The 27,299-nt window shown below is 33.0% G+C and overlaps 1 protein-coding gene across 1 annotated transcript in view; it reads right to left on the bottom strand.

Annotated features, from left to right (window-relative positions):
* Positions 1-25,452, bottom strand: part of LOC126885098 (uncharacterized) — a 52,998-nt gene extending 27,546 nt beyond the window's left edge. Inside the window, exons 1-2 of the mRNA XM_050651526.1 lie at positions 25,290-25,452; positions 2,596-2,894 (exon numbers count right to left, since the gene is read on the bottom strand). Coding sequence (XP_050507483.1) covers positions 2,596-2,894; positions 25,290-25,377 — 387 coding nt within the window. The 5' untranslated portion in view covers positions 25,378-25,452. The remainder of the gene's footprint in view (positions 1-2,595; positions 2,895-25,289) is intronic.
* Positions 25,453-27,299: the final 1,847 nt, after the last annotated feature.

Raw genomic sequence — 27,299 nt, 5'->3', positions numbered from 1 at the left:
CGAATAAAAAAGAAAATTGTATATCTAAAATATTTATTCACAATAGTACAAAATATAGATATAAGAAAGATAGTATAATAGGACAAAATATATGATATTCCACGTATATTAATTTATGCTGAAAACATCTTTATTATAAATCTTAAATATGTTTGATCTTTGGAAATATAAGAAAAATAACGGCGGAAATTTATTTCCGCTCTAGAACAAGAACAAAGTTTAAATGAACTAAAAATTGAACAGTGTGGTCCTTCTCAGAGGCATTTTTCAGTATGTCACAAGTGACCGCAAAAAAAGTAAGTCCGTGATAATACACATTTATAACATTTATTATAATCTTACATTTAAGTTAAATGTGACAGTTGTCAGAATCGTAATCAGCCAAATATGAAAATGGTATTGCAGTTTAACCCTTTAATTTGCAATTTGGTATAAAAACAAATCAATTGTGTTTATTGCATTTATAAAATGGTATTTTCTTTGATTTGTATAATCTTATAAATTGTACAGATATATAATTCGTAAATCATTTTTTGTTCGATTATAGCGCCATCTATCAATAATTAGAATAAATGTTATAATAAACTGTGATCACGGACGTACCTTTTTTCTGTCACTTCCAACTTAATGCGTTAGAAAGAAATCGAAAAACTGTGATGCACTGAAAGATGCCTCTGAGAACGAGTATCCATGAGTGGCAAACAACCTCAAAATGGTCATAGAAGATATAGAGATAGTGTTGATAGGTTATTGCGTTTAATAAACAATTATTATGAACCGCAAATTAATATCTGTGATTATATACGTGGAATATCACATAATTTGTCCTATTAAATGTACCTCTCTTATATATACCTACAAATTTTGCATTATTGTGAATAAATATTTGGACATATAAATTTCTTTTTTATTCGAGCAATTTGTACTTCGATCAATTTTTATATCGAGCAATTCATTTTCGAGCAGTTGATTTTGAGTTATTGATCTCTAGCAATTGCGTTCGACCAATTGATCTAGAATTAAAATTATGACACATTATCTAATTATGACACATTATCTAAGGTGCAACGAAGTTCACCGGGTCAGCTAGTCTTAAATAAAAATGATGTTGGGTATCCGTAATCTGAGGAAAATTTTCAAATTTTTTTTTTATTAGAAGAATGTAAATGCAGATTATAACATAATTTTTAATTACAAACAACTTTTCTCAATGACAATTTTCGATATTTTGAAATATAAAGGCACTTTACTCTTGAGCGAAATTCATATTTTTGGATATACCTCGTATATTATTGATAACATTTGATATCTGATGATTGCATCTTAGGTTTTACACTATGCAGAGCACTTTATGAACAATAACTTTTTTTTTTGTAAAATTGATATTAAAAAAGTTTCCCATACAGTTCCAAGTTACGCAGACACACTGTATACAATATGTAATACAATAAATAGCTCCACTTGAACTTAACTTTATTTAGGTATAATTGATACGATCCATGTGATTTAATCAGTTTGGAATGCTTAGTTTAGAAAGAAAATACTTTATTCTATCGAAAATGGCATTTTTATAATTGAAAAAGTGCATTTTTCTTAAATAAACCCAAAAGTATTCATAATACAAAAACAAAAAAAATCAGAATTTAAAACATTTTTTAATATTATGAATACTTTTAGATTTAATTAAGAGAAATGCACTTTATTTAAATTATAAAAATGCCATTTTCGATTTAATCAACTATTTTTTCTAAAATAAGCCCTCCAATCTGATTAAATCACATGGATCATATCAATTATACCTAAATAAAGTTCAAGTGGGAAGCTATTTATTTGTATTAGGATTATAATGACGCGGGTTTAATTTTGTTACATTTAAAAAAAAAGCAGGGAGCGACTTTATTTTCGTCATCTTAAGTCAGTTAGTTTTTATGCAAAAAACTTTTATCAGAGCTCATTTGAAAGGTTTTTAATGAGCTTTAAAAGATATCTCTTAAGTTTTTCCAAAAAATTTTACCACATTCGAGTTATTTGAGATTGAAAGTTCTCCATTTTGAGGTTCTTCGAAAATAACCATCGTTTAGAAGAGAAAAGAGCAATAACTCAGTCGGTGTTGGGTTTACACAGGTCTTTCCGACGTGAATATCTTTGTTTTTATTATTAGCTACAATTTTGTTCTTAATGATTTTTTTGATAAAATTATTATTTTTTAATTATTCATGAAAAACGGTTATAATACGTGAATTTAAAAAAATGCATAGTTTCAATCGCTCATAACTTGGAAAGTATCACTTTCCAAAAAAGTTTTATAGAACAAAATTTACTCAGAATGGGTTAATCTATTGACTTTCATAATTATTTTGATTTAAGAAATTTTGATCCCCTAGATGGGGTTCTTTTCACCCCCTGGGCAAAAGCCCGCTTCGGCGTAGAGTAGATTTTAACAAAAGTTATAAATACTACATAAATCCAAATTTTCAGGGAAATCTACCTTTGTTCTCAAAATTCCACGGGAAAATGGCTGTTAATTGGCCTATACAGAATATTAAAACTCATGAACGGCAGGTCATTTAATTAAAAATACATATAGATACTTACTTTTTCAGGTAATATATTAAAGCCAGCCTTTTTAAGTGCATCTTTATGCGGATTGTTACTCATTAGGAAAATATTGTTCTTCACATTCTGTTTACTTAAATAGGCTATATTTGTCTCTATTGGAGTGACAATATCACGAGTTGTGGTATCAAAATTCCTCTCGATTAGAGCTTTAGATATGTCTTCCGTCGTCATAACAGTATTATTTGTAACATAGTGAACAGCTTTGCCTAATTTTTTCAAGTTTTTGACACATTCTGATGCTCCTACGATTGGACTCAAATACACCAATACAACTCCTTAAATTTATGGAAAAAGTTTTAAAACTATATTTTTTTTAGGTTGAAAGAAAAAAAAAACAAACAACAAACGCTTTCTTCAAAGCTTACTCATAGTATGATTGGAGCGTATAATAAACCTGCTGATTTCTTTTTTAGGAGCGCCCAACAGAGCACCTCTTTTTTAAGATGAATAAATACTATTTGAGGGTTCGTTTTTTATCTATGTAGTCCAGTCGGGAGAGCATTTGTCCTTGCATAACGAGTTGGCTAAAATTTTATTATTCTAACCTTTTAATAGTAGTGTAAATTTAAAATCGCGACTGAATTGGGCCGTTGCATTAGCCGTCATTTTGTTTTTAAAGTAGAACCGTTTAAAAAAATGTTATGTGTGTCTTTGAACTCACTTTATAATGCTCAATCTGGATCTGGATTTCAATGTATGTTTTTTTATAATTCTCGTATCAAAGTTGCGCGTGAAGTTAGGCGTGTTGATGACAGTTGCGTGTTTGGGGTCGACCCAATATCTCCGCCCTTTTCAGCTTTTCGACAAAAAAACTAATAACTGAAATTATTGCAAATGCAGTTTCCTACGATTTTCTTTAAACAATTTTTGAAGTGAAAACTTCTTTAGGGACGTTGTGCGATTTTTGGATAGGGGAAAAACCATTGAATTCGCGACCGCCATCGCGACTTTTGGATAGGGGAAAAAGCATTGAATTCTCGACCGTCATGGCGACCGTCATCGCTTATGCTATACAGGGTGGTTCATCTTATTCGCCTCGGTCTCTGTACGGAAAACCACTTGATATTTTAAAAAAATTTCTTCACACAAATATACACCTCCTTTAATACTACAATCTAAAAATTATGTGAATTATACAGGGTGCTCCAAGAAAGAGTGGTATATCAAAGTTATATTTTTTCTTATGGAATGCCCTATATCTGATGACATTATTGAATTAACCTTAAAAAATAAGCTATACTTTCATAAGGGCTCCCTATACCTAAATACAGGGTGTTTTGATTTATTTAGATTTTTATAAAAATGTAAGGTTTTAGAAAAAAATAAATATTTACGAACCTAAGAAGCAGTAACAAATTATTTCTTGGATCTTAATAACAGACTATTTAGCATACTTAAACAGATGATTATTGCAACAAAATTTCTTACAGGGTGGTCAAAATATGAGATTGTTCTATTAACAAATTCAAGCTGTAATAACTTACTTATTTTAAATAGAACACCCTGTATCTTACTAGTCTATCGCGTAGAAAATTTACTTTGCTTTCAATTTGTATTAGGGTTTCCTATACCTATTTTTTACAGGGTGGTCAAAATATTAGATTGTTCTATTAACAAATTCAAGCCGTAATAACTTACTTATTTTAAATGGAACACCCTGTATCTTACTAGTCGGTTGCGTATAAAATTTACTTAGCTTTCAATTCTTATTAGGGTTTCCTATACCTATCTCCCTTCATTTTTTAAATATTTAAAGATTTCCTCATTTGTAAGCTTTAAAAATCAGAATTAAATACCTATGTCGTGGTTATGTACAACACATCATCAACACCGCCAATATACTTAAATATCTTAGTCAAGATAGTTTCATTAATAAAATTCACATTATTATCATTTGATCACACAGAGTGTTCTGATTTTAAATGACATACTCGATATTCTATTCTTTATAATGGAAGATATTTAAAATCTCTACAATTACATGTAAATATTCTCAATACACATGTTATTCTGTAAATATAAATTCCATGTTATTCTGTAAATACCCATTTTTACATATTTTTGTACAATAGGCTCGTTTTCGTCAAAGTAGCCATTGCATTTAATTGTTTGTAATTGCGATTCAAAGATTCAAACAAAAAGTGGTGTTCTTAAATTTACTTAATAACCGTTGGGTTAAGATATGGAAAATATTTATACGGAATGAAATATAATTTAAATATCTTCCAGAATACGGCATCTAATATAGGGTATGCAGTTTAATATAAACATATTATTCAATGTCACATGTAGGCCAAAATCAACTAAAATAATACAACACTCTGTGTGATTACATGAAAACAATGAAAATTTTATTAACGACAGTATCTTGTCTAAGTATATTGCCGGTGTTGGTGATGTGTTGTACATAAACACGGCATAGGTACTTAATTCAAATTTTTAAAGCTTACAAATTAGGAAATCTTTAAATATTTAAAAAATGAAGGGAGATAGGTATAGTAAACCCTAATAAGAATTGAAAGCTAAGTAAATTTTCTACGCGATAGACTAGTAAGATACAGTGTGTTCCATTTAAAATAAGTAAGTTATTACAGCTTGAATTTGTTAATAGAACAATCTAATATTTTGACCACCCTGTAAAAAGATAGGTATAGGAAACCCTAATAAGAATTGAAAGCTAAGTATATTTTCTGCGCGATAGACTAGTAAGATATAGGGTGTTCTATTTAAAATAAGTGAGTTATTACAGCTTGAATTTGTTAATAGAACAATCTAATATTTTGACCACCCTGTAAAAAGATAGGTATAGGAAACCCTAATAAGAATTGAAAGCTAAGTAAATTTTCTACGCGATAGACTAGTATGATACAGGGTGTTCCATTTAAAATAAGTAAGTTATTACAGCTTGAATTTTTTAATAGAACAATCAAATATTTTGACCACCCTGTAAAAAGATAGGTATAGGAAACCCTAATAAGAATTGAAAGCTAAGTATATTTTCTGCGCGATAGACTAGTAAGATATAGGGTGTTCTATTTAAAATAAGTGAGTTATTACAGCTTGAATTTGTTAATAGAACAATCTAATATTTTGACCACCCTGTAAAAAGATAGGTATACGAAACCCTAATACAAATTGAAAGCTAATTAAATTTTCTACGCGATAGACTAGTAAGATACAGGGTGTTCTATTTAAAATAAGTAAGTTATTACAGCTTGAATTTGTTAATAGAACAATCTCATATTTTGACCACCCTGTAAGAAATTTTGTTGCAATAATCATCTGTTTAAGTATGCTAAATAGTCTATTATTAAGATCCAAGAAATAATTTGTTACTTCTTCTTAGATTCGTAGATATTTATTTTTTTCTAAAACCTTACATTTTTATAAAAATCGAAATAAATGAAAACACCCTGTATTTAGGTATAGGGAACCCTTATGAAAGTATAGCTTATTTTTTAAGGTCAATTTAATAATGTCATCGGATATAGGGCATTCCATAAGAAAAAATATAACTTTGATATACCACTCTTTTTTGGAACACCCTGTATAATTCACATTATTTTTAGGTTGTAGTATTAAAGGCCCTGTATATTTCTGTGAAGAAATTTTTTTAAAATATCAAGTGGTTTTCCGTACAGAGACCGAGGCGAATAAGATGAAGCACCCTGTATATTATGTGTATGTATATATAAATTGTGTAGAGGTATTTAAATTTAAAATAAATGTAAAACCTATTTTAGGATGGGGAAAAAGGATTGATTTCGCGACCATCATCGCGACCGTCATCTCTTTGGCGAAATAAATTTTGTACGTATATTTATTATGTGTATTTATATATAGGGTGAGACAGATAACTGGCCTATTAGAAATATCTCGAGAACTAAAGGCAACAGGATTGTGAAAATCGGAATAAAGGGGTTTTGATCTATTCAATGAAAATATTCTCATCTATTTGCTACTTCCGGTTATACTTGAAGTTGCTTATAGCTTCGTTTTTTTAAATAGGACACCCTGTATATTTTTACATTTTTGGATTCTCCTCGATATCTTCCTTCTTAAAATATGAGGTTTTGTAATATTATACAGGGTAGTTTAAAAGATACGTTTTTTTCTAAATTTCGTAGCAACTTCACACCCTGTAGAATTGTAACAGTTTGACAACAAAAACTCTATAAAATAAAAATTTTATTTTTAATTCAGTTGCAATGCGAAGGCAAAACAATCTTACCTTTCAATTAGAATACGGAGCGCAGTCCAGTCCCTTGAATCGCGATTTTCGGCTCTTATTGGAACCTCATCGGAAAGAACGTAGGCTTGTTCTCCATATCTCAATTGATCCGTACTGAGAGGTTTTCCCACCCATTGCAACTGAAGTGAAAATATTAGGTGACTAGCGTCATCTGGCAATTAAAAGATGAAGTTTTCGATCCTAATAGCATTATTAATAATATTTAGAAAATATTAAAATATTACTAAAAGATTTTTAAATCGAAAACTTATTGGTCCATTTCCTTGGTAACACCTCCAAGGCTTCTAAAATTTGCAAGCCAAATGGATGTTGAAGCGAAGAAGACAAGAGGGAATTCAAAAAACTTACAATTCACGACCCCGTCTGTTCAGCTGGTAAATTCCAACAGAAAATGGACCTAGTTACTCGAAGGAGTAAAGACCAATATTGATCTTTACTCCTTCGAGTAACTATTTTCTGTTGGAATTTATCAGCTGAACAGACGGGGTCGTGAATTGTAAGTTTTTTGAATTCCCTCTTGTCTTCTTCGCTTCAGCATCCATTTGGCTTGCAAATTTTAGAAGCCTTGGAGGTGTTACCAAGGAAATGGACCAATAAGTTTTCGATTTAAAAATCTTTTAGTAATATTTTAATATTTTCTAAATATTATTGATAATGCTATTAGGATCGAAAACTTCATCTTTTAACAAAAACTCTGTTTATGTTTAAATGGTTCTTAATATAGTCTACTATTGTTAAGAATTGTTAGTATAGCTAATTTTTTAATTTTAGTATACAGGGTTGGTCGAAACTCGGAAAGACTATTCTCTGGGTTTTCTTAAATGGAACACCTTATATTTTAGTTTTGTAATGAAATCATATTTTATGATACTTTTTTATTTATTAAGCATTCCCTATACCTATCTTCTTTTATTTGTGCTTAATTGTTAATTGAACCAAGAATTTTAATTACGTAGTTATTTTGATAGCTCAACCATTATTGCTAATGTTAATATTAATATGTATTCATTTCCGAAAAATTATTTCTGATTGAATATTTTCACGGCCAACCTAATAAAATTTCACGTATTTTTTGTTACAATTAATATTTGGCTTGAATCACCCATAACTCACAATTTAAAGCAGTTAGGTGTAGGAAATGCTTAAGAAATAAAAAAGTACCACAAAATATCATTCCCTTACAATATTAAAATACAGGGTGTTCCATTTAAGAAAACTCAGAAAATACTCATTCCGATTTTCGCCCAACCCTGTATACTAAAATTTAAAAATTAGCTATACTAACAATTAATAACAATAATAGACTATATTAAAAACCATTTGAACGTAAATAGAGTTTTCGATGTCAAACTAATACAATTCTACAGGGCGTGAATGTTACTACGAAATTAATAAAAAAAAACGTAATTATCTTTTAAACTACCCTGTATAATATTACAAAACCTAATATTTTAAGAAAGAAGACATCGGGGAGAATCCACAGATGTAAAAATATACAGGGTGTCCCATTTAAAAAAACGAAGTTATACGCAACTTCCGGTATAACCGGAAGTAGCAAATAGATGAGAATATTTTCATTGAATAGATCACTCTTCAAAACCCCTTTATTCCAATTTTCATAATCCTGTTGCCTTTAGTTCTCGAGATATTTCTAATAGGACTTTTATCTGCCTCACCCTGTATAACTTGTGTAGGAGTATTTAAATTTGAAATAAATGTTAAATCTATTTTGGAATGGGGAAAAAGGATTGATTTCGCGACCGTCATCGCTTCGACTAAATAAATTTTGTGCGTATATTATTATAATGTACGTATAATAATAGTAATATTGTTGAAGTGAAAACTTCTTTAGGGACGTTGTGCACTTTTTAGATTGGGAAAAATATTGAATTAACGACCGTCATTGCTTCGACGAAATAAATTTTTGAAGAGAAAACTTCTTTAGGGACCTTGTGCACTTTTTCGATGGGGAAAAGTGTTGAATTGGCGACCGTCATCGCTTCGGCGAAATAAATTTTTGAAGTGAAAAGTTCTTTAGGGACGTTGTGCACTTTTTAAGTGGGGAAAAAGTATTAAATTAGCGACCGTCATTGCTTCGACGAAATTAATTTTTAAAGTGAAAACTTCTTTAGTGACCTTGTGCACTTTTTAGTTGGGGAAAAAGTGTTGAATTAGCGACCGTCATCGCTTCGCCGAAATACATTTTTGAAGTGAAAACTTTTTAGGGACGTTGTGCACTTTTTAGATGGGGAACAAGTATTGAATTAGCGACCGTCATCGCGACCGTCATTGCTTCGACGAAATAATGTTTTGAAGTGAAAACTTCTTTAGGGACATTTTGCCATTTTTAGATGGGAAAAAGTATTGAATTAGTGATGGTCATCGCGACCGTCATTGCTTCAACAAAAATAAATTTTTAAAGTGAAAACTTCTTTAGGTACTTTGTGCCCTTTTTAGATGGGGAAAAAGTATTGAATCAGCGACCGTCATTGCTTCGACGAAATAATTTTTAAAGTGAAAACTTTTTAGGGACGTTTTGCCCTTTTTAGATGGGGAAAAAGTACTGAATTAGCGACCATCATTGTTTCGACAAAAATAAATTTTTGAAGTGAAAACTTCTTTAGAGACGTTTTGCACTTTTTCGATGGGGAAAAAGTATTAAATTAGCGACCGTCATTGCTTCAACGAAATAAATTTTTTAAGTAAAAACTTCTTTAAAGACGTTGTGCCCTTTTTAGATGGAGAAAATTATTGAATTAGCGACCGTCATCGTGACCGTCATTGCTTCGACGAAATAAATTTTTGAAGCTAAACTTTTTTAGGGACGTTATACAATACACTTTTAATAGTAAACAATGAACTATGGAAATGAAACAAAGAAAGCGGGCAATTGGAAAAAATAAAAGAAGACATCTCAAAAAAACTAGAATCAGATGCAGACGAAGATGAATCGACAAAGACGACACCGCAGAGAACACGGACACGAAAAAAGGACAGCAAAAAACAAATTAATAAAATAACAGAAGAAATGGTAAAAGCAGCAACTTGGAATATAAGAGGATCCTATCAGGAAGGAAAGCTGAAACATTTAATAAACGAAGTTAGGAAATGTAAGTTTGACCTAGTAGCTCTACAAGAGACAAAACAATTGGGGCAGGGTAGCCAGGAAATAGACGACTATATATTTTTCAATAGCGGAGGCAGTAACAGATTACTGGGTACAGGTTTTGTAATAAGTAAAAAATTGAAAGAGTTTGTTTCAGACTTTAAAGCAATTTTGGACAGGTTGTGCACTCTCAGATTAAAAGGTAAATATCAAAAAATAACATTTGTTAATATACATGCACCCTCAGAGGAAAAGGGAATAGATCTGAAAGAACAATTTTATAGCAAATTAGATGAAGTGTATGTATCTTCATATCATATCCAGGTATGACATGAAGATCATTCTAGGAGACGCTAATGCCAAAATAGGCAGAGAAGAAATATTAATGCCCACTATAGGCAAGCACAGTTTACATCCAGAGACTAACGAAAATGGATATTTCCTGGTAGATTTTGCCAACGAAAAGGGACTTATAATAAAAAGTACGTACCACCAACGAAAGGACATTTATAAGGGAATATGGAAATCTCCAGACGGCCGTACAGTCAACCAGATCGACCATGTTTTAATTGAGAAAAACGAAGAACACTGCATAACAAAGGTGAGAACATATTAGAGGACCCGATATAGACTCAGACCACTATTTGGTCGGAATATGGATGAAACAATTAGTACCAACTCTTCGAAACAAAAAGAGATTAAAATACGAAAGAAATAAACCAATCAGATTACAGTCAGAATGTGAGCAAACGTTCTTCTTCTTCTTCTTCTGTCTGTTTTTCAATGTGCCTCCAGTAAGTTGTCATTCCATCTTTTTCGTGGTCTTCCCACTGATCGTCTTCCTATTGGGAAACCGTCTCTCGCCGTCCTTACTACTCTTTTTGTTATCATTCGGCTTATGTGGTCGTTCTATTCTACTCTTCTGCTTTTCACCCAGTTATTAATGTTGTCCACCTTGCATCTCCTTCGTATATCTGCACTTCTAGCTCTATCCCACATCGTCTTACCATCGATTTTTCCGAATGTTTTCATCTCTGCTGTTTCTAGCATTATTTTTGTCCTTTCTGTATCAGGTCGTGTTTCTACCGCGTAGGTCATTATTGGTCTGATGACTGTTTTGTAAATTCCGCCTTTCACTTCTTTTCCGATGTTTTTATTTCTCCATATTGTTTCATTCAGGCAACCTGCGGCTCTGTTTGCTTTATTCACCTGATCTTCCACTTCTGTTTCGAGCTTTCCGTAGCTGCATAGTGTGATGCCTAGATATTTAAACTCCATGACTTGTTCTATTATTTGACCCTCCAGCTCTAATTTATACCTTATTAGATCTGCTGTTGTAACCATGCATTTAGTCTTTTTTGGGGAAATTAACATGTTAAATTTTCTAGCGGTTATATTAAATTCGTGCAGCATACGTTGTAAATCATCTTCACTTTGAGAGATTAGTATTGCGTCGTCTGCATAGCAGATTATTTTAAGTTATTTTTCTCCCATTTGGTATCCTTTTTTGTTCTTACTTTTTTTTATTATTTCGTCCATGATCAGGTTGAATACCAGAGGACTCAGGAAATCTCACTGTTTTATCCCATTGTCAGCTTCAATTGGGTCAGTTAGTTCTTCATCTACTTTTACTTTTATTGTGTTGTTCTGGTAGATATTTTCGATCGTTTTAATTATTCCTAGAGGTACCTCTCTTGCGTACAATAAATGGATAACATCCTTTAATTTGACCCTGTCGAATGCCTTCTTAAGGTCCACGAAACATAAGTATGCCGGTTTGTTGTATTCTAACGATTTTTCTTGAATCTGCCTCATTATAAATATAGCGTCGGTGCATGATCTTCCCGATCTAAAACCTTGTTGTTCTTTTGCTAATGTTATAATTTTATTCAGTTTGTTTGTTATCACTTTGGTCGCTAATTTTAGTGTTGTGTTTAATAAATTAATTCCTCTGTAATTAATGTTCCTAACATACTAGCAGTAATTAAGGCGCAAAGATTTAGATGGTTGGGCCATGTGCAGAGGATGATTCCATCTAGAATTCCCAGAATGGTACTATCTAGTGCATTGGCAGGGAAAAGGCGAAGAGGAAGACCGAGGTCACGATGGAGTAATGGAGTTAGAGAAGATATGAGAAGAATTAACGTAAGGAACTGGGAAAGAAAAGCGACTGACAAAAGGGAGTGGAAAATAATAGTGCATCAAGCCATGGGCCTACTAGGCTCGTAGTGTTTACGTATTATTATTATTATACACTTTTTAGATGGGGGAAAAGTGTTGAATTAGCGACCGTCAAAGCTTCGGCGAAATAAATTTTTGAAATGAAAATTTCTTGAGGAATGTTGTGCACTTTTCAGGTGGAGAAAAAGTGTTGAATTAGCGACCGTCATCGCTTCGGAGAAATAAATTTTTGAAATGAAAATTTCTTGAGGAAGGTTGTGCACTTTTTGGATGGGGAAGAAGTATTGAATTAGCGACCGTCATCGCTTCGGCGAAGTAAATTTTTGAAGTGAAAACTTCTTTAGAGACGTTTTGTACTTTTTCGATAGAGAAAAATTATTGAATTAGCGACCGTCATTGCTTCGACAAAATAAATTTTTGAAGCGAAACTTTTTTATACACTTTTTAGATGGGGAAAAAGTGTTTAATTATCGGAGTCATCGCTTCGGAGAAATAAATTTTTGAAAGAAAATGTCTTGAGGAACGTATCGTCATCACTTTTCCGAACTAAATTTCGTACGTATGTATATTATGTGTATGTACATGATACTAAAAATAACCAGATAGTATCTTCCCGTAGCCCAAATACGTCCGAGTTCGCGCATAATGACGTAACTGGAGACCAATTTGAATTTGAATTCTTGTTAAAGTTAAATGGGATTTGTATGCATTCTGTCATGAAATTATTCAATTAGCAAAATAATATTAAAGACTTTTTTGTGTTATTGGTTTATAAAAGACATTTCACTTTTACAAATATAAAATATAAAATACACTTATCTTACAACCGCGAACGATTCAAACTAATCGGACGCTACGAACCATTACGAACGTGCCGGTCTCCAGTTGCGTCACGACTCCCCCTCCCTTTAGGATGCGCAATATATTTTCTTCTTATTTATAGTATCATGTGTATGTATACTGTATACATAAGTAGCATAGAACGTACGAAACGCGTATATTATAATAGAGGTATAGCACTTCTTTTTGGATGGGGAAAAAGCATTGAGCTCGTAAGTTATATACTATAAGAAGTTTTCACTTCTGACGGCACTCCCATGAGTGCTTTAATTTTTTCTTATGTAGCCAAGAGTGGCAGGTGGATGGCAGCTTGAACATTCAATTTATGCGGAAAGCAATGTTTATCTGTCAAATAAACATTTTTTTCTGTTTTCTAACAGCAATAAAATGTATTTTGAATTAAATAAATTACACACGTTCTTCTTTTTGCGTCAATTAATTTAATTCAAAATATACAGGGTGTTTGGTAAAGAATTGGCCATAGCTTAACCTCAGGTTCCTGAGGTTAAATAGCTTAACCTCAGGTTCCTGAGGTTAAAATAGGCCGATTTAAGCTAATTTACCTTAGTAAAAAGTTTATAATAACCGAGATACAGGGTGTCAAAGTTAAACTTTTTTTTTATTTATTATTGAATATTTTTTGACAGGTATGAGATAACATGAAATTTGGTACGTGGGGGTTTTTTGGGTCGAGAAAACTAAATTCCCTACCAAAAATTATGTATTGCCCAGAGTGCGCCACATACGCCTTTCAGCACTCATTTATTACGTTCAATTTTTTTTATCCCTAACGCTGTATAATTTTGACATTAAAATTTGTATTCTCCTATTAGTTTTACTTAAAAAAGGTAAAATTCTTTCATCTCCCTAAACTCAACCGTTTTCGAGATAAACGCATTTTAACTGCGATACACCATCATTTTTAGCATAATATCATTGTAGTTCCACCCGAAAAATAACTTAAAACCATAATAATTGTGCCAGTTCTCAAATTTATGTCATTGCATCGCAAATTCCATTTAAAGAAATTTGCGATATATTTTTCGATAATTTTATGGTTTTAAGTTATTTTTCGGGTGTAACTACAATGATGTTATGCTAAAAATGATGGTGTATTGCAGATTTAAAATGCGTTTATCTCGAAAACAGTTAAGTTTAGGGAGATGAAAGAAGTATACATTTTTTAAGTAAAACTAATAGGAGAATAAAAATTTTAATGCCAAAATTATACAGAGTGAGGAATAAAAAGAATTGAACGTAATAAATGAGTGCTGAAAGGCATATGTGGCGCCCTCTGGGCAATACATAATTTTTGGTAGGAAATTTAGTTTTCTCGACCCAAAAAACCCCACATACCAAATTTCATGTTGTTATCTCATACCTGTCAGGAAATATTCAATAATAAATAAAAAAAGTCTGACTTTGACACCCTGTATCTCGGTTATTATAAACTTTGTACTAAGGTAAGTTAGCTTAAATCGGCCTATTTTACCCTCAGGAACCTGAGGTTAAGCTATGGCCTATTCTTTACCAAACACCCTGTATATTTTTGGGCACCCTGTATGGTACTGTTTATATTACTGAATAGAGACTTAAATAACCTTTCCAATGATTTTCACACGATCCCTATTCTCATTAAAAAATCATCGATTACGTCATCACGCCCAGGTGGATGACGCTACTAATGTAATTTATATTATAAAGGAAAATTAGGTAATTATTCTCAGGTTTTAGGGTTTTTACAATGAAAATCACGATAAACGATCGAATGGTGTATTTTCGTATGTTATATACAAAGTCTGAAAGCTAACTAACCAAGAACAGACGCTAAATAACATTGTTGTATCCCTTTTCGCATCTGCTAAATATTAAAGATATAAACACAACACTCCAATGACACATTAGGGCAGTGGTGCTCAGATTTACATTGCATGGGATCTACCACATAAACTGCAAGCATCCAGCGATCGACTGCTATTAGTAAAACAAATTTGAAAATAAAAAACTTTATTTCACATTACTATTTGATAAAAGGTTGGAACTACAGAGAGTTGTAATTAAAGATGTTTTCAACTTAATTTTACATGGATGTTAATGCATTTGATGAAGTGCATGGCACTTTATATTATCCACAAGTTAGCGCAGTCTTTACCTTTTCCATGTGTATTTTTTCCGTGAATCGCAATCGACTTCAAAAACTTTGGCGATCGACCGGTCGATCGCGATCTACCGTTTGAGCACCGGTGCATTAGGGCATTAGGCCACTTAATATCGGTTCACGGAAAGGCATTTGGTCCGTTGGTTCGTTACAGACGTGTTCCTTACATAGATGGCGCAAGGGGCTGGTTTGTTACAATATGCCAAAAAATCATAATATAAAAATATAAATCGACCTGTTTCGGAATTTATTCCTTTTGTTTGTCAATTAGTCTAAGATACGATATAAGGTCGATTTGCACCGATCTGTTTAATAGAAAAAAAATATTGGATATGTTGTAGCGTGCAAACCCGCTACTTTGTAGAATTTATTTTAATAAGACCCACTCTGCATTTAGAGGTCCTCTCAGGTAGCTGTTGATTTTCATTTGTAGCAAATATTTATTAGTCGGTCCATTTATATTCTTTTCGTGCACCCTGTATATACATTTTCAATTCTATAATGAAATTAGTGATGCCTGATTTAAATTAGAAAAGTTATTTCCATCATCTCGAATAATATTTATTGAGAAAATATTATTGCCATTTTCATTTTAAACAGTTTAATTATTTCCAGTTTTCGTTCTTTCTAAATATTTTATTTCGTAACAAAATTATTTATCAAGCCATTAATTTTTTGTAATTTTAAAACGTTCAACTTTGTCAATTTCAATGAGAGTGTCTTTTTCGTTATCAGCTAATACTGACCTTCAATTAATTTCTTTTACCTTTATAAATACCATGCTGGTGCCTTTCCGGCTCATTTTTATATTCTTCGCCAAGTAGGTAGCAGCGAGCGCTACAGACCTAATTGGTAAGTTGTTTTTGGGTTTTATCATTTACTTTTCCGATAATATTTTTTTTGTTAATTGACTAACTCGAATTTGCAGGATATATTTATATTTTTACGTATTTGTATTGTAAATTTGATTCATCCAATAAGAAAATAATTTTGGGGTATTTATTTACTTATTTTCCGTGAATGCTAATTCATTAGCATCAGCAGGGGTGTTAAATATGAATTATTTTCAAGTTTAATTTATTACGTTAATTTTATAGAAATATGTGGGATTAAATTAATTTATTTTTGTTCATTTATTTTATTGTATTTTTTAATTGGGGTGTTCACATTAAAACATTTGGGGTCTACTGTTTGGTTTAAAAGTCACTTCCAAGATTTTCTGTGCTGCTGGTGGGGAATATTGGGGTTTTGTTGACTTGGGTGGTAGGGGCCCTTCATAAATTTATGCTGCGGGTTGTCTACATCTTGTTTTCTCTTCTAGGCACCCAGGAGAAGGGCGTGGCCCTAGCTTTTACACCATCTGTTTTGGCCCAGAGGATATAATGCCCCCAGAAAGTAAATCAAGTAAATGGTAAATAGCAGCTCCTCAAGACCCATGGGTTCGACGAACATTTAGACAACTCCGGAGGCAACAACCGATCCACCAGTACATCAGACCAGTACATCAAAACCTGACGCCTCCCGAAGAAGATCATGAGGTGTGGATAACCTAGGACAGCACCGGAAGAAGCTTTCACACCACAAGTTAAGTCTTCCTTAGAATCTTATATTTACCTGTCAGCAGAGACAGTTTTTTTATATAAATTAACTTCATAATAACTTCACAACGATGTAGATCCTAAATTATAACCAAAGAAATGAGAAAATAAAGCATGTATACCGAAATTCATTCCTTTTTACTGATAGTGTACCGTATGCCTGGAGAATGCAGAGGAGTAGGATGTAAGGACCCACATAAAGTCTCATGCTCGCCGTGTTGGTGTTGGTGATGTTATGTCGAATTTGTTTCTTGGTCCAATGTTGACTTTGGAGATAGGTTCGATATATCATTGTTAACATGAACACGACAAAATTGGCGCCCCAACTTGGTTCTGCTCTCTGTTTTCTTTGGTATATATTGCACTGTTAGTATTGGGTGAATTTTGGTATATTTGTTTTATACCTCTCATTTCATTTTGTTTGCTTACAAGTTAATTCATAATTAGTCAGTAATTTGTCTCTCGCTGATACAACTGAATTGCATATTATGGATATTTACATAATTTGAATTTTTAATGATTTGATATTAACTCAGTAATTAATTTACTTTCATATATTGATCATAACATACGTATATGTGTTACTGGGGTTAGTTCAGTCGTTGTTTTTTTGCCACTAAGTGAGTTTTTCTTTTGCTGGTTGTTTTTTCTTCCCAAATTTTTCACAATGCCTTTGCCTTTCAACCCGAATCATCTTAAGTCCAGTGAGTTAGCTTACGAAATTTCAATTAGAGGTCAAGATGTCCCCAAAACTGCGGAAGAGAGAAGACAACTGTTACGTGGCCTTCTTACTCAAGAGTCTTCAAATCGAAGCACTTCTTCTATTAGCGTGGACATAGATTTGGCTGAAAATTTCAAACAAACTTCAGAGTCTGTCCAAAATATTACTGAAATTGTTCAGACTTTCGTTGGTAGCCGCAAGTCGTCACAGTATAAGACACTTATTGATCGTCTAAGTCATGTTGCCAACCGCCTGCGACGTATGGAAACAAATACGGAGCAGGAACAAAAAAGTAAAAAGGAACTCACGACGAAGTTGTCAATGTTAGAAGGGGTATTGGAGGAGAAAGTAACACCTCAGCAGGATGATATTGCAGAGGCACCAGCGTCTACACCAATTTCTTCGCCTATTAGGTTACCACAGGTAGGAGTCCCAAAATTAGTTCCTGTTTACAAATGGGATCTAAAGAAGTTTACCGGTAGGGAAAATTTGGTAGGTTTCCTCGAAAAATTGGAAACATTAAAGGTTTCGCGAAACTGCTCGGATCAGGATTTGTTTCTGTCAGCATCAGACCTTTTTGAGGGACCAGCGTTTACCTGGTGGCACAACCATTTTGTGCGTGAGTCTTTCACTTCATGGGCTGATTTAGTCAGAGCCTTGAAAGAGACGTATCTTCCTGTGGATTATGAAAGGAATCTCTGGGACTAAATCAGGTCGACAAAACAACAGTTTGGAGAGCCTGTTTCGCAATTTATTGCAAATTTTGAGTCACTGTTTCATCGTCTTCCCACAAAAATTCCTGAGGAGGAGATTGTGGCCGAAATTAGGTGGGGGTTATTGCCTGATTTTATAAGGGCGTTAGTTTTGCACGAAGTTTGCTCTGTAAAAGAGTTAGCTTCGCTATGTAGGAAGATTGAGGGCGCGTTAGAAATCACAGCGGATCCAGCTGCGAGTGCAAGTTTCCGGAATAGAGAGTCGAGGAATTCCAGGTTGTCATGCTGGAATTGCAGGTTACAGGGTCATTCATTTCGCCAGTGTAGACGGCCAAAAAATTTGTTTTGTGTTGGGTGTGGTAGAAGCGAAGTCTCCATTAATAGCTGCCCGAAATGTTCAAAAAACGCGAGCCCTGGTGCAAACAACGACGCTCCAGGAACGTCCCTAAATTGATGACCCATGCTAATTTTGGTATTCCGGAAAATTCTGGTGTTAATTGTACTGAGTTTTCAGGAAATAATGATTTTTACCATGTGTCGGATACATATGGTAAGGTAACTAATAATGGTGTGCATAATAATTGCAATTTTAATTTTTCGAATAATAAGAACTTTTGCGTTAATGACCAAGTCCATGTATGTAGTAAGGTTGCTGAACATAATTTTTCAAAGTGTAAAAGTTCAAATAATATTTATGGAAATTATAGTACTGATAGTATTTACACCCCGTACTCGTTTGGTAGTTCCAATGTGAATTATTTTATGTCTGATTGTGAGAATTCTACTTCTAATTTTCCCGATGATGAAAAATCACAAGGTAAATGTGCTATTGTTAACTTTGGCAATGGAAGTAATAAGAGTTCTTGTAGGTTTTCTAACACTTCAACTTCCCAAAATTCTTTTTATGGTGGAAATAGTCATCTTTCCAAAAATAAATGCTCGACTAGGGCTTCTCAATTTCGAAATAATAATATGGAAAATAATTTTAAAAACGATATTCATGGTGATAAATTTTCCAAATATCCATTTATATTCATAAATTTATGCTGCGGGTTGTCTACATCTTGTTTTCTCTTCTAGGCACCCAGGAGAAGGGCGTGGCCCTAGCTTTTACACCATCTGTTTTGGCCCAGAGGATATAATGCCCCCAGAAAGTAAATCAAGTAAATGGTAAATAGCAGCTCCTCAAGACCCATGGGTTCGACGAACATTTAGACAACTCCGGAGGCAACAACCGATCCACCAGTACATCAGACCAGTACATCAAAACCTGACGCCTCCCGAAGAAGATCATGAGGTGTGGATAACCTAGGACAGCACCTGAAGAAGCCTTCACACCACAAGTTAAGTCTTCCTTAGAATCTTATATTTGCCTGTCAGCAGAGACAGTTTTTTTATATAAATTAACTTCATAATAACTTCACAACGATGTAGATTCTAAATTATAACCAAAGAAATGAGAAAATAAAGCATTTATACCGAAATTCATTCCTTTTTACTGATAGTGTACCGTATGCCTGGAGAATGCAGAGGAGTAGGATGTAAGGACCCACATAAAGTCTCATGCTCGCCGTGTTGGTGTTGGTGATGTTATGTCGAATTTGTTTCTTGGTCCAATGTTGACTTTGGAGATAGGTTCGATATATCATTGTTAACATGAACACGACAAATTTTTTTTTTCTCTCTTTCTTCCTCCATTGATGTTGTTTTCACTTACTTTGCTTTCTTCTTTCCTTATTTTCTTCCGTCTTTTTATTTGTTATATTAAAAAATTTCCAACACTTGAAAATTTTTTTTCCGAGATGGGGGGTGTGTAGCGTGCAAACCCGCTACTTTGTAGAATTTATTTTAATAAGACCCACTCTGCTTTTAGAGGTCCTCTCAGGTAGCTGTTGATTTTCATTTGTAGCAAATATTTATTAGTCGGTCCATTTATATTCTTTTCGTGCACCCTGTATATACATTTTCAATTCTATAATGAAATTAGTGATGCCTGATTTAAATTAGAAAAGTTATTTCCATCATCTCGAATAATATTTATTGAGAAAATATTATTGCCATTTTCATTTTAAACAGTTTAATTATTTCCAGTTTTCGTTCTTTCTAAATATTTTATTTCGTAGCAAAATTATTTATCAAGCCATTAATTTTTTGTAATTTTAAAACGTTCAACTTTGTCAATTTCAATGAGAGTGTCTTTTTCGTTATCAGCTAATACTGACCTTCAATTAATTTCTTTTACCTTTATAAATACCATGCTGGTGCCTTTCCGGCTCATTTTTATATTCTTCGCCAAGTAGGTAGCAGCGAGCGCTACAGACCTAATTGGTAAGTTGTTTTTGGGTTTTATCATTTACTTTTCCGATAATATTTTTTTTGTTAATTGACTAACTCGAATTTGCAGGATATATTTATATTTTTACGTATTTGTATTGTAAATTTGATTCATCCAATAAGAAAATAATTTTGGGGTATTTATTTACTTATTTTCCGTGAATGCTAATTCATTAGCATCAGCAGGGGTGTTAAATATGAATTATTTTCTAGTTTAATTTATTACGTTAATTTTATAGAAATATGTGGGATTAAATTAATTTATTTTTGTTCATTTATTTTATTGTATTTTTTAATTGGGGTGTTCACATTAAAACATTTGGGGTCTACTGTTTGGTTTAAAAGTCACTTCCAAGATTTTCTGCGGTCCAGGACATTAAGGCGCGGCCACATAGGCGCGGCCGTTTAGGCGCAGGGACATTTAGGCGCAGGGACATTTAGGCGAAAGGACATTTAGGCGCAGGGACATTTAGGCGCAGGGACACTTGGGCGCAGATACATTAAGTTAAGAGGGGTATTAAGAAGTGGAACTTGTAGAATGAATATACCTACTTAAAATATAATAATATAAGGTATGCAGGTAAACAAAATTTGTATATAATCCGGCTCTGCCCGAAAAGGTGTAAACTTTTGGGACATTTTATGGCCAGAGGGATTATACAAGTATAATATTTCCCCGAAAAAAAAACCACTTAGTTTCTTTTGTCCTCTAAAAGAAACAATCCCACAATAAACATTGTATATTTTTTTTTCTTAGAAGGCAATATACAGTTTAAATATTTACAACCCCCATCAGTAGATTACAATGGTACTTACAGGTAATTAGCATCGTGATTGGCCGCCGTAGGATTATTACAGGTATATAAATACTATAATAAATACAGGTAAACATGCTCTCATTTAGTTACTAGTGTGCTAGCTTTCTGACAGTATAGCTGTTTGTGATATTTTTTGTGATTATTGTGGTGTTTTGTGAAAAATGGAAGTAGTTTCGCAGAAAGGAAACAAGAAATTTCATAGCAATGGGTATTGTTATATTTTTGATAGACTTAGTGCATGTGAAACAAAACAATTTTGGCGATGTGAGCAAAAAAACAACGGTTGTAAAAAACGTATTCATACATTGGAAAATGTGATTGTGAAGGAAATTCATCAACATTCACATGATAGTAATGCGGCTAAGGTTGAGGCTGATGTTGTGCGTACAAAAATGAGAATACGTGCTGAAGAAACAATGGAACAAACATCTCAAATTATTAATACTTGTCTAAATGAAGTTAACTTGTCGCAAGCCGCCCAAGCAGCTTTACCTAAAAGTACATCGTTGAAGAAAATGATACGAAGAAAGAGGAATCTAATAAATGCCGCAGTTCCTCTACGGATAGAAAACTTGATTATTCCCGAAGAATATAGAACCTATTCAACAAATGGAGCGGCAGAAAATTTTTTGCTAGCCGATAGCGGTCCAGACGCAGACAGAATTTTAATATTTGGCCGAGCAAAGAATATCGATGAGGTGAGATATTTTGAAAAACTGTTAAGGTTTTGTCTCTTAATGGGACTATCCTTTTGTCTTTTGTCGGGAGGTAAATTAAAAATTAAAAAATTACCTTTATATTTAAAAAAAAAAATGAAAAAATGACAGGAGTAAAGTGTGCTTTGGAATGGTCAAATTTCTACCGTTTTTTTGAAATATCTTGGTAATTATTAAATATTTTTAAAAAACTTTAGTATAAAAAATGTAGGTTATAAAGAGAAGTAACTTTTGTTTGTTTAACATTTTTTACGAGATAGGTACACTTTTGTCCTTTTTTTCAATATGCGTGAGCTCATGTGTTGGACCACATCAGATTTTTTCTACTTAAGTTATTTTAAAATATTTAATAATTAAGAGGATATTTCAAAAAAACTTAAAAATTACACGAGTAAGTGCGCTAAAAATGATAAAAGTGGACTTATCTCGTAAACCTCACTATATATACTTCGTATATGCGTGAGCTAATTATATGGCACGAGTTTGTCAAGTACCACACCAATTAGTGTTTATTTTGTTACAGATATTGGTACCATCGCAGCATTGGTTTGTGGATGGCACATTTTCAACGGCACCGCCTTTTTTTTCACAAATATATGTAATAATGGCCAAAAGATTTGGTGGAGTTCATCCTGTAGCATATGCATTATTGCCAAACAAACAAGGTGTCACTTATAGAAGAATGATAGAGTTGCTCAAAAACATAGGGCCAAATTTAAATCCAAATAAAATTTCTTGCGATTTTGAATTGGCAGCCATAAATGCCTTTCGAGATGCATTTCCAAATGCTCAGATGCTGGGTTGTTTGTTCCACCTTACGAAAAACTTAAGAAAACATTTGGGCGAATATGGTTTGATGGGTCGTTATAATAATGATGCTGATTTTGCTCTGCACGCGCGTATGATAACGTCGTTAGCGTTTATTCCAGTACATGATTTGGATAACGCCATTGAGGAATTATCCCATTCATTGCCTCCAGAATTAGAACCGTTGCTGCAGTGGTTTGAAGATACCTATGTTGGACGTCCAAATCGCCGCGGGAATGGAAGGCGGCCTGCCATTTTTGGCCCAGAATTATGGTCCGTTCACAATCGTGTTTTGTCTGACACAGACAGAACAAATAATCATGCCGAGGCGGCACATAGGCGACTACAAATAGAATTAAGTATGAATCATCCTAGTATTTGGAAATTGATTGATGGCTTAAAAACAGTACAGCGAGGTAGGGACATGTTTTTTGAGCAACTGGTTGCTGGTAATGAACCTCCAACGAAAAGATCCAAATATACTCTTGCCGACGTAAGAATAAAGAATCTTGTACGAGACTACGAAAATAGAAACATTATTGAATTTCTTAGGGGCATCTCTCATAATTACGAGATGAACGCATAATAGTACTGTTATTATCATTATTTTAAATATTATTATTGCTACAATAGATTGTTATTAATTATTAATTAGGTTTTACTAAGTGCGGATTACTCTTGCTATGTACATACCTATACGAATAGTTTGTGTTGAATATGATTGTGACCTTTATTGTATAGAATAATAATAAACTTGTGCTTGAAATGAACTAATTCTACTTTATTATTCAATAATTTTCCTAATGTATCTGCGCCTAAATGTCCTTGCGCCTAAATGTCCTTGCGCCTAAATGTCCCTGCGCCTAAATGTCCCTGCGCCTAAATGTCCCTGCGCCTAAACGGCCGCGCCTAAACGGTCGCGCCTATGTGGCCGCGCCCTAATGTCCGGCTCCGGATTTTCTGTGCTGCTGGTGGGGAATATTGGGGTTTTGTTGACTTGGGTGGTAGGGGCCCTTCATAAATTTATGCTGCGGGTTGTCTACATCTTGTTTCCTCTTCTAGGCACCCAGGAGAAGGGCGTGGCTCTAGTTTTTACACCATCTGTTTTGGCCCAGAGGATATAATGCCCCCAGAAAGTAAATCAAGTAAATGGTAAATAGCAGCTCCTCAAGACCCATGGGTTCGACGAACATTTAGACAACTCCGGAGGCAACAACCGATCCACCAGTACATCAGACCAGTACATCAAAACCTGACGCCTCCCGAAGAAGATCATGAGGTATGGATAACCTAGGACAGCACCGGAAGAAGCCTTCACACCACAAGTTAAGTCTTCCTTAGAATCTTATATTTGCCTGTCAGCAGAGACAGTTTTTTTATATAAATTAACTTCATAATAACTTCACAACGATGTAGATCCTAAATTATAACCAAAGAAATGAGAAAATAAAGCATTTATACCGAAATTCATTCCTTTTTACTGATAGTGTACCGTATGCCTGGAGAATGCAGAGGAGTAGGATGTAAGGACCCACATAAAGTCTCATGCTCGCCGTGTTGGTGTTGGTGATGTTATGTCGAATTTGTTTCTTGGTCCAATGTTGACTTTGGAGATAGGTTCGATATATCATTGTTAACATGAACACGACAATGTAATTTAGCATGTTAACAATTACAAAAAACAAGGGTTGCCCGATCGAATCCTGTTTTAATTATAAAATTAATTAATAATTAAAAATGAAATTTTTTTATAAATTTAAAAAATAATTTCGACCCGGGTAGATATTATTTCAGATTTTTTAGGCCATCTAAACAAAAAAGGTCTTTTGCAATTTTTCACTAAAGTTGATTGTTTTCTAGTTATAAACAATTTAAAACTGAAAAAAGAACGAAAGATGGCGATTTTCAAGGCTCAAAAACATAAGTATAAAATATCATTTTTGAAATTACAACGTACTACCTTATTCTACCAGTTCTTGATAAGTTCTTTGGACTTATTTCATTCTGAAACATTGTTTTTTAGTTGTTAATACCTGTCTCCCCATAAGAAACCTTCCTCATTAGCAATTAAAAAATATATTTTAGAATAAAACATGGCTAAAACAATAATTCTTATCGAGACCTGATACAAAAAGATTTGAACTTGAATTTATGTACTTGATTACAAATGATGATTACAAAAATAATATTTTTTACGTGTGTTTTTGTCACTTCCGGCATGAATACAATGGAAATTTTTCTGTTTCGAATGTTTTTAAAGATGTGTATGAAGCAACAATCATTAAAATGAAAACGAAAGTAATGGGATGACAAAATACCATAAGTGCATTGAGACACAAGCAGAATTTGGTTATACAGAGAAAGGAATAATCAATATTTTAATATTGGAACACAATATGTTTTAATGTAAATTTTATTTATCTTACCATCAATATCAAACATTATTTGATCAAATGAATTAATAAATTTAGCCTGCTCTTCCTTTGGTATGTCAACAAAATTTTTTATCTCCATTTTTTTTAGTCCGTCGTTTAAATTTAACAAGTAACTACGACAATAATAATGTAAAATAAATTTACATTTTTTTTATTAAATATTTTATCACAATGTCAATATTATAACAGTTTTAAGTGTTCTCTCCAAAATTCTTTTTTCAATGACATTAACTTATCTTTATTAAGAATAAACATATACATACAGGCTGATTGGTAAAGAATGGGCCATAGCTTAACCTTAGATTCCTGAGGTTAAAATAGGTCGATTTAAGCTAATTTACCTTTGTACGAAAGTTGATAATAACCGAAATACAGGGTGTCAAAGTTAAACTTTTATTTTATTTATTCTTGAATATTTCTGACAAGCATGGGATAACAACACAAAATTTGGTAAGCGGGGTTTTTTGGGATGAGAAATCTAAATTCGCCACAAAATTAATGTATTACCCAGAGGGCGCCACATACGTCTTTCAGCGCTCATTTAATATGTTCAATTTTTTTCATCCTCCACTCTACATACTTTTTGAATCAAACTGTTTATTCTCTCAATATTTTTACTTAAAAAAGATATACTTCATTCATCTCGCTAAACTCAATATTTTTCGAAATAAACGCATTTTAAATCTGCGATACAACATAATTTTTTGAATAATATCATTTAGACCTGAAAAATAAACATGAAACCATAATAATTATTGTGATAGTTCTCATATTTGTCATTGCATCGCAAATTTCATTTAAGAAATTTTCAGTACATTTTTGTAAATTTTTTTGGTTTTAAGTTATTTTTCGGGGGTAACTACAATGATGTTATGCAAAAAATTATGTTGCCTCGCAGATTTAAAATTCGTTTATCTCGAAAACGGTTTAGAAAAGGCGGAAACGGCGGGTTCGTTGGGAAAAATATTCCCATGAGATATTTTTGCATAATCACATTCGTGAGACATCCCAGAACAAGGTTCAAGAAGTCGCCCACAAGAAAAGTGGGCCAATTTTTTTTAACATTTTTTTTTAATCAAATTGCAAAAATCACTATTTTGGCCCGGACTAATTTTTTTTAGGTTTTTTGGACCGTTCTGGATAAAAAAGGTATCTTATAATTTTTCTCTAAAGTTGACCTTTTTCGAGTTATAAGCAAGTTAAAATTTGAAAAACGCGAAAATGGCCATTTTTAAGGCTTAATAACTCGATCAAAAATTATTATTTTGAAAGTCAGAAAGTGACTAAATCAAAGTTTAAAGTCGCCGTTACATGATCCTGAAGAAATCTGTGTCATTAATTTACTACTCAGCTGTTATTTTTAATTAATAACAATGAGTGGTTGTATCCTATTGACGCTGCTGTAAATGTGAGTGCGAGTAAGATGCACAATTGGACTGCTGGAATAGCTTCTCTCTCGCACTCAGCATTTACAGCCCCGCACACGTGCATGGCGCTTATTATTATTACTCAAAAATAACAGCTTAGTAATAAAATAATGACAAAAATTTCTTCAGGATCTTGTAGGGGGGGCTTCAAACTTTGATTTAGTCATATATTGACTTTCATAATAATAACTTTTAACCGAGTTATTAAGCCTTGAAAATCGCTATTTTTCGTTTTTTTCAATTTTAAATTGCACGCATACGTCAAAATAATTGTCAAAGTTAATTTAAATTTGGAAATCTCTCCGAAAAATATTAATTTTTGGCGGATTATTTGATTTATACCGTTCTAATTTAGTTTGTTTAGTTTTGTTAAACTTTTCCTTATTTAGTTTACATTTTGAAAGTGTTCATAAGTTAAACGTTACTTGAAAACTCCTCTATGGAGTCATCTAGTGGAGGCGAACCGCCTGATATTGAGAATTCGATGGATAGTAGCTGTGATTTACAAGATTTAAATGGATTTCTACCCAACCAGCCTCAAAATAAGATAAGTAGTAGTATTAATCTTAACAAT

This window comes from Diabrotica virgifera, chromosome 5 (assembly GCF_917563875.1).
Source record: "Diabrotica virgifera virgifera chromosome 5, PGI_DIABVI_V3a".
In the NCBI taxonomy this organism is placed as follows: domain Eukaryota; kingdom Metazoa; phylum Arthropoda; class Insecta; order Coleoptera; family Chrysomelidae; genus Diabrotica; species Diabrotica virgifera.
This window is presented reverse-complemented; position numbering and strand designations above follow the sequence as displayed.